The 13,449-nt window shown below is 35.5% G+C and overlaps 1 protein-coding gene across 2 annotated transcripts in view; it reads right to left on the bottom strand.

The window, feature by feature from the left end:
* The window catches only part of LOC104596494 (glycoside hydrolase family 2 protein), a 64,792-nt gene that overhangs the window by 31,421 nt on the left and 19,922 nt on the right, over positions 1 to 13,449 (bottom strand). For both annotated transcript variants that reach the window (XM_088895228.1, XM_010257681.3), the window contains 3 exons: positions 12,600 to 12,830; positions 5,910 to 6,079; positions 5,610 to 5,814 (listed from right to left, as the gene is read on the bottom strand). In XM_088895228.1, the coding sequence (XP_088751354.1) occupies positions 5,610 to 5,814; positions 5,910 to 6,079; positions 12,600 to 12,830 (606 nt within the window). The remainder of the gene's footprint in view (positions 1 to 5,609; positions 5,815 to 5,909; positions 6,080 to 12,599; positions 12,831 to 13,449) is intronic.

Below are 13,449 nucleotides of genomic sequence, written 5' to 3'. Positions count from 1 at the left end.
TAACCCATCCTGCTCTCTAGCCCAGTCAGGTAATTTTTTCACTGCAGCCATTGCTTGTACCAAATCTAATGGCTCCTGGATATTAGATTCAAGTGCCACTAATCATATGACCGGCACTTCACAATTCTTCTCTTCATATACACCTTGTGCAGGGAATCAAAAGGTTAAAATTGCAGATGGTTCCTTTGCTACTGTTGCTGGGAAAGGAACTGTGTCTATTTCTCCTTCTCTAAATCTTAAAGATGTTCTACATGTTCTTAACCTATCATACAATCTCTTATCTGTCAGCAAAGTAACCCTTGATCATAATTGTCGGGTTAATTTTTGGTCTTCTTGTTGTGAATTTCAAGATTTAACCTCGGGGAAGATGATTGGGGGTGCTAAACTGGATGGTGGCCTCTACCTCTTTAATAAAGGATCAACCTTTGGAAGGCAAGACCGACAGACTTGTTTCAGCTCTATCTCGGTTTCTAGTGATAGTGAAGTTTTGTTATGGCATTATCGGTTAGGACATCCTAGCTTTCAATATTTAAAGCATCTATTTCCCAAGTTATTCATGAATAAAAATCATTCATGTTTTAAGTGTGAATCTTGTGAATTAGCAAAACATCATCGTGCTGTTTTTCCGTCCCAACCATATAAAAAATCAAAACCATTTATCATGATTCACAGTGATGTTTGGGGTCCTTCTAGAGTAACAACTCTTTTTGGAAAGCGTTGGTTCATTACTTTTATTGATGATCATACTAGGGTCACTTGGGTTTTCCTTTTAAAAGAGAAATCAGATGTTGAAACTGTGTTTAAAACTTTCTATAACATGGTTCAAACACAATTTCAGACTCAGATTAAAATTTTTCGAAGTGATAATGGAAAGGAATTTTTTAACAATGTGTTAGGGAATTCTTTTGCTGAGAAAGGAATTGTACACCAAATTTCATGTAATAATACACCTCAACAAAATGGGGTGGCTGAAAAGAAAAACAAACATCTCTTTGAAGTTGCTAGAGCCCTAAGTTTTCAAACTAATGTTCCTAAGTATCTTTGGGGAGAATCCGTTTTAACAGCCACTTATTTGATTAACAGACTGCCTACATGAATTTTGGATTTTAAAACACCCATACAGCTTTTCACTGACTGTTTTCCAAACTCTCGGCTAGTGACAAACATTCCCTTAAAAATTTTTGGAAGTGTGGCCTTTGTTCATAACCATGATCCTAAACGTTCAAAACTTGATCCAAAAGCACATAAATGTATTTTTGTAGGCTATCCCACTAATCAAAGAGATTACAAATGCTTTGATCCAGTTTTGAAAAGGATGTTTGTAACTATGGATGTCACATTCTTTGAAGGAACCTCCTACTACAGACACTCCCATCTTTAGGGGTAGAGCAACACTAGTGAAGATGATCTTTTAGTTGGTTCTAATTTAATGTTTGAAATTGTCCATAATGATGTTCCTCACAACCAGTCACCAAAAGAAAGTAAGGCAGAAAATACAAAATCAGTGAAAACAGCCCTCACAACCAATCAGTACTTGTTGAGACAGCCATTTGAACTTCAAGTTAGCAAGTTGGGCATGATAGATATCTTTGCACCAACTTGAGGGGGAGTGTCAACAAGATATGATTTGTGGAAAATTAAGAAAGATATGATTTGCTGCAAATTTAGAAAGATTTGATTTGATTGATTACAAATTTGAATAAATTTAGGAAAGATTAGATTTGAATAAAATTAGGAAAGTCATATCCTAGGATTAAGGGAAAGATTTAATCAATCCCTAATTGAGGGAGATTCTAGGTGTAATTGAGAGAAATCCTAGGAGTTTTGTCTCTCCTATCTTTTCTTATTTAAGTTGTATGCTCAACATGTTTTATCAACACATTATCAATACAGAAGTATTTCTTTTTCTCTCCCTCTTCATTTCTTCTTCTCTTCCTCTTTATTTTTCCACACTATTTTTAAAAGATATTAAACAAACAATATGTAGAGGATGCTAATGGAGGAGAGACTAGTAATACAAAATTATAAATTGTCTTAAAAATAACATATGCCTTGATGAAATTATAACTACTAGAGTGAAAGAAGCACTAAATAAGATGAAGGGAAAAGCATTAGGATGCAAATGGGGATTCAAAAAGGTATGGGAGAGGTAGACTTATTATGGATAACTGAATTTTTCCATAAAATCATGAAAGAAAACAAGATACCTGATGATTGGAAAAATAGTAGTACAGTGCCTATGTTTAAGTAAAAAGGTGATATGCAAAGTTGTAATAACTTTCAAGAAATTAAGCACATGATCCACATTATGAAACTTTGGGAGAGAATAATTGAACAAGGATTATGACTTGGAACAAGTGTATCAGAAAACCAATTTGGCTTTACTCCAGGGAGATCAACCATGGAAGCTATATTTCTTTTAAAAAGATTGATAGAATAGTTTAAATAGGAAGGGAGAAATCTCCATATGATATTCATTGATCTAATTAAGGATATGTATTATGGTGCAACAACCAATGTTAGAACATATGTGGGAGTGACATCAAATTTTATAATTACAATGGGCCTTCACCAGGGTTCAACACTTAGCCCTTATTTAGTTGCACCAATCATGGATGAGATGAATTAAACATATTCATGAGGTCCCATGGTGCATGTTGTTTGCTGATGACATCGCTTTAATTGATAAAACTAACAAAGGATTAAATGCAAAATTAAGCTTATGGATAAATGCTTTAGAAACAAGAGGTTTTAAAGTAAATAGGACTAAAAGAAAATACATGGCATGTAAATTTAATAACAATGAGAGTGAAAATCAGGGTACACTTAGGATTGGAGACCAAGAAATAACTCAATGTGACCGTTTTCAATACCTTGGTTCAATAATCTATACTATATATAAAAGTGTGAATGCAGTGTGAGACTTTTTTGGACTAAAATTACCCTCTATTTCTTTGTTTGAGAAAAGGAATAAAAGTCATTTTATTATAGCTTTAGTGCTAGCTTTAATGGCTACTATAATGGTCATATTTGTGTATTTAATACATCTCTAATTATAAGGGTTGAAAATGTATCTTCAATTATTACTTTCCACCTCATTTAATCCCCTCTCATTAAGTCTTATACTTAAGGTATTAAATCTCATTTTCTCTTATTAAATCCTATATTTTTAATTTATTTTTCACTAATAAATGCTACTACTTAGATCTATGTTGATTTTTTTAACAATATAAACCCATATATTTTAAAATTGACTCAAAAACAAAACCATTCTTTATCCAATTGGCGGCTAAGCAATTCAACCATCTGAATCAATTTGATCAACCTATGAAGTCATAGTTATGTAATAAAATTTTTAAAATAGAAATAAATACAGAAATTTACAAAAAATATAGAAAAAATTAGACACATTTATGATATTTTTATTAATCAAATTATAAAATAAGTGTAATAAACAAGAATTATTTTTATTGTTAATGAAAATAGAATACATAATTTAAAACTGACCAAAAATGAAATATAAAAATTAACAATAAACAGTTCAACTTTTGGGTTAAATGTGTTAACCTTTAATGTCATAAATAATAAAAATTAATAAACTATACAAATACAAAAAATGAAAAAAATACATAAAATTTGCAAAAAAAAAAGCATTTGGGCACATGTATAATATCATGCACTTATCATATTAAACTAAAAGTAAGTATAACATATCAGAATTATTTTTACACACAAAAATATAAAAAAAAAATTAAAGAAAAAATTGGACACGTTTATAATGCTATATTTACACTACTATTAAAAATATGAATGAGATTGTGGAACTTTCTTTTGACTAAAATCAAGGTTTTAGTAACCAACCCAATGAGACTTTGAGGAGGCGGTTGGTTAATGCTGAGAAAGAAGAAGAAGAGAGGGAAGAATTGCCGAAGGTGATTGTCACCATGTTCACTGGTTGTTGTTGCAGAACCGTTTTGCCTTGAGGAGAAGTAGTAATAGTAGTAGTAGTAGTAGTAGTAGTAGTAGTAGTAGAAGAAGAAGAAGAAGAAGTAGTAATAGTTTTGCCTTGCAAAACCGTTGGTGGCAGTTATCTCCATGTTCATCCATCACAGCCATAGCATTGTTTGCCCTCTTCTTGCATCTTTCTTATCTCTCTAAATCTCTCTTAAATCCCAAATCGCTTGCCTCATTGGGAATAGTCAAACAAGATTATGACATATGAAAGTTTTTTTTTCAATTTTTTTATTTTTTAATTTCTATTTTAAAATAAATAAAAAAATTGGAATTAGTTTGAAAGCAACTCAAGAACCGTTAACCGGGTCAAACATTTTAACGATTAAACCGTCCAAGTCAGTGGTTCTCTTACCATTTCAATTTTTTTGTAAAATAGCGGTTCAGAGCCAAAATGGAACTAGTGACCTGACCGATTCCTGGGATAAATAGTTTGACCATTTGATTTGGTCCATTTTTTACAACATTAACTAAAATACTCATTTTTGAATTTAGTCCCTATTTAATTGTAAGGTTTAAATTGTAAATTAAAATACTACTTTTCACTTCATTCAATTCCCTCTATTTAAATCTTACATTTTTTTTGATAAATGAACAAAAGAAAAAAGATACACCAAAAAGATAAAACACTGCAAAAGAAAAGTTGAGCCAAGCAGAATAGCCTGTCAATGATACTTGAAACTTTACAATTCAATCTGATTATCATATATTTGGATGAGGTGTTTATGTAATCAGATTTGGATTTTGCAATCTGCATCTAATTAATAATAAAAAACAAAAAATAAAAAATAAATAAAGTTTATAGAACATTTCGGATATATTATTATTATAATTATCATCATTTAGAATTGCCACCACATGCAAAGCACGTACACACTTATAATTCATAAAAAGGGAGAGATTGAGAAGGATGACACCTATAGAATTAGAGTATGATGGGCGAGTGCTTTTGGAGTCTTATGTGATAGGAAAATACCACTTAGATTAAAAGGAAATTTCTATAAAACAGTTTTAAGGCCAGCATATGTTGTATGGAGTAGGGTGTTGGATAGTCAAGAAACAACATGTCTAGAAAATGAGTATGGCAGAAATGTGTATGCTGAGATGGATGAGTGGAAAAAGTAGAAAAGATAGGATAAAAAATGAAGTCATTCATAAGGACTTAGGAGTAGCTCCAATAGTGATAAAGTCAGAGAAAGTAGACTAACATGGTTTGGTCATGTGCATAGAACACCATCAACAGCACCCATAAGAAGTGATTAGTTACAAGTTGAAGGGGCTAAAAGGGAAAGGGGTAGAGCAAAAAGGACATGAGTAGAAGTAACAAGAAATGATTTAAGTGCCAATAATTTAACAATGGATATGGCATTAAACAGAACGAACTGGTAAAATAGGATTCATGTAGCCAACCCCATATGGTTGGGATATGGCATAAACGACGATGATGGTGATGATGATATTTATATAATCCCATGTATGATGAATCAACCAAAAAGATATGTGGAAAATCCATAGGACAGAAAAGAACTACCAACAAAGCTTAACGCTCATGAAGGAAACCCTGAGGTTGCAGAGTCTTAAAAAACTAACAAGCTCACCAGCAACCCATAAATATCACAGTAATGATAGAATTCTGGCCTCTCAGCTATTCCACCACCCCAACAACGGAGCATGTTGAAGTTCATATCTGCGTGAAACTTGATGTCTGTTTTGTATCGTTTCTTAGATAGTCGTAGTAATCCATCTGATAATATCCAATTACCACCACGGATGAAAACAGGATGCCCATTAACCTTGAAAAGCCTACAAGGCAGAAAGTGTTGATTAAAAATGTTTGAGAAAATTTACCACCTAATAAAAAGAGGCCACAAATATAGAATTTGGGAAAAGAAATATACCTTCCACCAGTGGCATTATCTATATAGCTCTCAATTTTGCGGAATCCAAATAAATGACTCCATGAATCAGACTCTCCAAATCCCTTTACTTCAACTGTGATCTCCACGTTGTACAGGGACTGTTTCCCCATGCCATTTGGCCACCACAGATTGGGCTTGTAGAAGAAAAGCTGGCAACTCATTCTCAGTTAGCCATTGAAACAGAGGATTGTGTACTTATGCAATAGAAGTAATATAGCACATATGGATGACCTAGACATTTAATTATCTTCTAATCCTTCTAAACGATTCTTTAAAATCTCAATAGAAGAAACAAGTCATCTCCCCTAAGGGATTTGTCTAGAGAACAGTCATGATACTATGGACCTTACCTAATGGCACCACAAAAGAGAAATTAGATGAAATTTTCTTGTTGATTTGTATATGGTGTACAGGCTTCTTATGAACAATGTAAAAATATTATTTCATCCTAGACTTTATCCCCTCCTGATATATATTAACATAAATATTTACAGAATTATCAAAAAGAAAATACAAGAGGAAGTGTTAAGTTCAATACGATATGATGACAAACTCCCTTTTCTTTTAGAATCTGCAACATCTAAATGGCATGTTGGGCATGCAACAACTTGTGTCCTCTCCTTATTATTATGTTATTGATTAAATGTATACTTAACCAATCAAGAGAGAGTGAGAAATCAATAATTATTCTAATACAGTTTCTATTTTACACAATGAAAATAACTTTTTAAGGCTTATGTACTAGTGACATACAGATCCCTATGCAGCACAAAAGCAAAACACTGAGAGTGAAAGATCTGTCATAACCAGCCAAGAATATTGATCAAAAATGATGCCAATGGAATACCTTAAAACGTAGAGAAGACGGAGGGTAGTTTTGTAATTTTACCTTTCTTTCTTGTACATTAGTGTACAACTCTTATAATTCTTTTGTAAGGACAATCTTGTCCATTCACATTTTATTAATATAAACACTCTCTTTGGGTTGGTTCAATCAGATTGATCAACCCTAACAGATCTGAACTATTGGCTTTCCTCTCGTCTCTTCACTTTCTCATAGATTGACAGGGTATCAGAGTGGGCTGTTCTTTGATCCATTACTCTCTTTTTTTTAAACTGTATGAGGGCTATTCTCTTCATCGATTGGTTCTGGACTGTTTTGATCATTCCAGGAACCAGTTTTCTGTGTTTTTGTGCAATCAACAAGAGAGATTTCATTGGATCTCTCTCGAAAAACATCTGTTTGTGGACTGTGTTCCACGAACACAGTGTTCTCAGATTCCAGAAGAGATATATACATCTCTTCTGGGCGGCAGCAGTCAGTCTTTCCTTTTCTGGACTGTGTTCTCAGATTTCATCTATTGTTGTACCTTGGACACTCTCTTTTGACTGTAAGAGGCTTCTTCTCTTATATCTTGACTCTCTTGGATTAGTTCTCAGCTTATATTGCTTGTTTCGACTAGTTTTCCTTTGTGTTCTTACTCAACATGGGTCTGGAAAAGAGTGAAATTATTTCTGTCAAGTTTGATGGGAGCAACTATGCTCTGTGGAAGTTCCATTTCCAGTACTTTGTTGAAGGGAAGGGTATGTGGGGTTATATTGATGGTTCCACACCCATACCCAATGCTGATGATGTCAAAGGACTGAAACAGAGGAAAACTGAGAATGCACAAGTTGTTTCATGGATTCTTGGTTCTGTCACAATGGATGTCAGTATTCCGATGAGGGGACTCAAATCTGCCCATGACATGTTCGAATACCTTGGAAAGATAATATCAACAATCGAATATGTCTAGGCAATATCAGATTGAAGTTGATATTTTTTCTTATATTCAAGGGGAGAAGCAGATTCAGGAATATTATGCTGGGTTTGTGAACCTTTAGGTTGAATATGAATTGGCTCACTTTGGGGGTCTCTCTACAGACTCCTGTGTGAAAACTATGAAGAAACATCTTAGTAAGAGAAAGACTATGCATTTTTTATGCATCTTAGATCTGATTATGAGACTCTTCGCTCTAGTATACTCAACAGAGAGCCTGTACCTGATCTTGACATAATACTTGGAGAGTTGTTAAGAGAGGAAAAACGTCTCCTCGCCCAGTTTGCACTTGATCAGAAAAAGGAACATGGAATAGATACTGTCTTCTTGGCTACCAAATAGAAAGGGAAGAAGGACTTCTCGAAGATGCAATGCTATGAATGCAAGGAATTCGGACATGTGGCATCCCACTTTAAGAAGAAAATTTTCTGCACCTACTGCAAATAGCAGGGACACATTATAGTGGATTGCCTAACCAAGCCCCCATGAAAGGACAACATAAGGCTTATCAAGCCTCGGATGAACTGACTCCTACTGATACTGCCTCCTCCTCATCAACTCACAAACCTGATGCACAAGGAAATTTGACTGAAGATAAGATTCGTGAGCTCATGTCCTCTGCTATTGGACTAGTTGGTAAGTCTGCTTATTTGTGTTCTCCTTCACACATGTGGATCATTGACTTTGGGGCCTCAAACCACATGACTGGGGCCTCCTTTAGTCAGTCTTCTAAACCTTACACCTCTGTCAACCACATTATTACTGCTAATAGCGACTCTCTTCCTGTATGTGGGTGTGATGATTTATTTTTGTTCACTTCTGAGTCTACACCCTTACATCTTCCCAAAACCTTCTTTGTGCCTAAGTTGACTACTAGCCTTACTTCTGTTGGACAACTTGTTGATGATGGTAATAATGTTTTGTTTACTCATGAGGGTTGTTTTATCCAGGAGCAGCACACTGGGGAGCTAAAGGGGAAGGGGCGTAGGCTTGGAAGACTATTTGTTCTGGAATTTGAGAATAACAGAACTTCACCAGACTCTTCTTTGATATCTATTACTTCTAGTTTTTCTTCTACCTCCTGTAATAATGTGTGGCACTTATGGCATAGACGTTTGGGTCACGCTCATGCTAAAAACTTGGATTATTTATTTTCTTTTGGTTGTTTTCCTATGATTGTTACTTCATTTAAGAATGTTGACAAATCTTGTTTAACTTGCTGCTATAGTAAAAGTCATATTTTTCCTTTTCCATCTTCTATTGAACATGTTTCTACACCTTTTCATAGTGATGTGTGGTCATCTCCAGTTATTTCACACTTGAGCTATAAATATTTTGTGTTGTTTATTGATGATTGTACTCGATACACATGGGTTTATTTTCTTTGAAGGAAATCAAAGGTTTTTCCTACTTTTAAGAACTTTCATGCTATGGTCATGACCCAGTTTAAAAGCACTATAAGCATTTTGAGGTCAGATTTAGGGGGAGAGTGCTATGATGGTGAGGATGGTGAGTTTCAAACCTATCTCAAACAACATGGCATTCAGTCCCAGAGATCTTGCCCAAGTACACCTCAACAGAATGGGGTATCTAGGCGCAAGAATTACCACATTGCTATTTATGGTGACATCCTTGTTACAAGATTCCCATGTTCCCATTACCTTCTGGGTGGAGGCGACCAGCACTGCTGTTTACCTCATTAACATTCTTCCAACTTCTATCCTTGGAAATTCTTCTCCCCATCAATCCTTGCTTCATCATCCACCAAATCAATCCATGCTTCATGTCTTTGGTTGTGTCTATTTTGTCCATCTTCCTCCCCATGAACACACTAAGTTAACAGCTCAATCAGTTGTGTTCATTCATGGGATATAGTATGGAGCACAAGGGATTTCTCCGTTATGATCCCAAAGTCCGTAGACTGCACATTTCTCGTAATGTCATTTTTCTTGAGAACCTTTCATTCTTTGAACACATTAGTAAATTGCTTGCACCATCTTTTCTATTCTACATCATTTTGGCTCTGCAGGTGATCCTCTTCCTACATCTCGGACACTTCAGGTTTATTCCAAGAAATATCCAGCTCACCCATTGCCTATGCCTCCTCCACCTCCAGCACCAGTGATTATTCCTCTTCATCCATCACTACTGTAAGTTCCTCTTCTCGTCTTGTGGATTTGCCTTCATCTATTCCTTTGTGTCGATCATCTCATATTTCTCGTTCACCTAACCGCTATGGTTTCTTTTCTAGTCATAGCCCCTTCTTAGTTGTTTTGTCATCCACAGATATTCCCAAGTCTTACAACCAGGCCATAGCAGTTAAGCATTGGAAAGATGTTATGGATTTAGAGGTTCAGGCCTTACTGAAGAATGATACCTAGAAGCCTATCTCTCCTCCCCCAGATGCCTCCATCATTGGTAGTCAATGGGTTTACACAGTGAAACTCAAATCAAATGGTACTCTAGATAGATATAAGGCCCGTTTGGTTGCTTAAGGCTACAAATAAGAATATGGAACCGACTATGATGAAACTTTTGCTCCAATGGCTAAAATGACAACAGTCCATTTACTCTTGGCCATTACTACTCTTAGACAATGGACAGTTCATTAGATGGATGTCAAGAATGACTTTCTCCATGGGCATTTACAAGAAGCAGTTTACATGAAACCACCTACAGGCTACTATGGTAATCCTCTTTTGTTGTGTAAACTAAAGAAATCTTTATATGGTCTTAAGCGAGCTCCACGAGCGTGGTTTGACCATTCCGTACAATGGTGTTGGAGGCTGGTTTACAGCAAAGCGCTTCAGATTACTCCCTTTTTACTCTCAAGCAAGCATAGGGGTTGACTCTTCTTTTGGTATATGTTGATGATATCCTTATCATCGGAGATGATGAAGACGGCATTAACAACTTGAAGCTCCTTCTCAACAACTCCTTCAAAATGAAAGATCTTGGGTCAATCACCTATTTTCTTGGGCTTGAAATTCAGTAATGTCCTCAAGGTTATTTTGCCAACCAACAGAAATATACCTCTAATTTGGTGACACTTGCTCGCTTGACTGATTCTAAACAAGTGGATACACCTCTGCATCTTAACCGCAAGCTAAGTAAGGATGAGGGTGAGCTCCTCCCTTATGCTACTTTATATCGGTAGCTTGTAGGTAGTCTTATCTACCTAACTATGACTTGACCGGACATTTCCTATGCAGCCCAGCTCGTGAGTCAGTTTATATCTGCTCCACGTTAGCCCCACTTTTCTGCAGTTCTCCAGATTATTCGTTATGCCAAGGGCACATTGTCTTATGGATTATTTTTCTCATCCTCCTCCACTCAGATTTGAGCTTATGCAGATGCAGATTGGGCAAGTTGTCCTAACACCTGTCACTCTACTACTGGCTAGTGTATATTTCTTGGTGACTCTCTGATTTCTTGAAAATGCAAGAAACAACAAACCATTTGCAAGTCATCCACTAAAGCAGAGTATAGAGCAATGTCCTCGGTATGCAATGAAATAGTTTGGCTTAAGGCTTTACTTCATGACATGGACATCGACCACTCATCTGCCATTCCCCCATTTGTTGATAACATGAGTGTGAACAAGATTGCATCCAACCCCATATTTCATGAGCACACTAAACATATTGAGGTGGATTGCCACTTCATTCATGACCTTCTCCACGTGGATCACATCTCTCTCCCACATGTTTCCTCGGGCCTACAGTTTGCAAACCTTTTCACCAAAGCCCGACATAATTTTCTTGTGGACAAACTGATGCTTATTCCCCAACATCAGTTTGAGGGGGAATGTAGAGAAGATGGAGGGTAGTTATGTAAGTTTACTTTTCTTTCTTGTACATTAGTAGGTGCATACATTAGTGTACAACTTTTTTAATTCTTTTGTAAGGACAATCTTGTCCATTCACATTTTATTAATATAAATACTTTCTATTGGCTTTCCTCTTGTCTCTTCACTTTCTCATAGATTGACATAAAATGCACCTTGATTAATGCTATTGATGCAATTTGCATAATGGTTGTCTATGAACCTGTTTTAGCAAATAAACAGTTTAATGGTGGCCACTTAGAACTGTAACAGGTAAGGCTGGATATATCCACTTCCACCCATCTTTCTTCATTCTTTACATCAGAAAAGGTAAATGTTATTACAAAGGAATTGCTAGTAAACCATGAGTTTATGCAACTCTTGGAAACATCACCTTGCATAGATGATGGGACCCATGGAAAGAAACTATAAAGAATTTGTACACCTTTTCATGGTCTTACAGGTAAGACTAGACATCTCTCCCATTCTTTTCACTGAGAAAGGTAACATGTTATTGTAGGAATTGGCAATGAACAATGATGTTATGTGACTCTTGGATACACCACCTTACAGACATGTTGAGACCCATTAAAAGGCACATACAAAATAAAGTCAGATGCCGTTTCATAGATCCCACATTGTCTGTAGGGGAAGGAAATCAGTAATTGCCTGAACTTGTAGTTCAGGGGTAAAGCCGCGTACATCTGTCCCTCGTGCACAGGGCTTCCCTTTTTATACTACCATAAAGAAAAGAATAAAGTCATAGATTATGTTATACTGTTATTTCCTTTTTTAACAAGATGTTTACTTTACCATAAAAAAAAAAAAAAGAATCAAGTCATTCATAGAGTTCAAGAATGTCATAAAATAAATATCAGAATGATATAGAACAGAGATCCAATCAAAAAACTATTCATCCTACTAAGTAAGGATAATCGATAATCTTCAATGGTATATAAGCTGAAGCATATTGGTTTACTTTATGAACTCCAACAAACAAAATAAAAATGACATACTACTGACCGGAGGAAATGTATATTGAACATGTGCCCCAGGAGGAATTGACAAGTTTTGAGTATGTAGATGCTCAACTAAGCAAATTCTTCCTTCCAGTTCCGTTGTCACTTGGATATTCAATAAACATTCAGCAACCCATGCACTTCTATTTTCCAACTCAGTAGTTGTATGCAGATATGCCCTCTTATAATTGTCAAAGAATGACGATACCAGGTGAGGATCAGATATTTTAACTGGCTGCACCCATTGTACCAAATGGTCATATATCACCAAGGAAACGATAGTCTATCAAATAATATGACATAATTTATGGCACCTAAGTAGGAAAATGGTAGTATTATAAATACCACCCTTTATTGTGTAATGAAAACTGAATGTGTGAGAGAAGAAGGTTCTGTCAATCCATTGATGTGTGAGGCAGGAGACACGACATATAATTATCCCCACTAAGTAGTTAAACCTAAATCTATGTTCTACTAAATATTTTAAAAATAAAAATAGTAATAACAATAATAGCAATAGAAGTTTTAAAAAAAATATTAAGTTATTTGTGTTGACATGTTGTCTAATCTCAATCCGGAAAACCTTCAATCACTCAAGAACTCCAGATTAGTGATCTAAGGTAGATCATGCTCAAATTCAACTCAACAAAATCTTATCCCAACCACAAGGGATCAGCTAATTTAAGCCTGTTCTTCCATTCCACCTCATCAAGGTCAACATACTAATGCTCTGGCATGAATTTAGAAGATTGATTCGGGATCCATTACCCGAGATTGGTCAGCCCATGTCTAAAAAGATTAGTGTGTTCCTTTATCAAGGTAAAATTGCACCTATACATGGTTTACTAGGGCTG

The sequence above is a fragment of the Nelumbo nucifera genome, chromosome 1, assembly GCF_055504915.1.
Source record: "Nelumbo nucifera cultivar China Antique chromosome 1, China Antique-T2T, whole genome shotgun sequence".
NCBI classification, from domain to species: Eukaryota; Viridiplantae; Streptophyta; class Magnoliopsida; order Proteales; family Nelumbonaceae; genus Nelumbo; species Nelumbo nucifera.
This window is presented reverse-complemented; position numbering and strand designations above follow the sequence as displayed.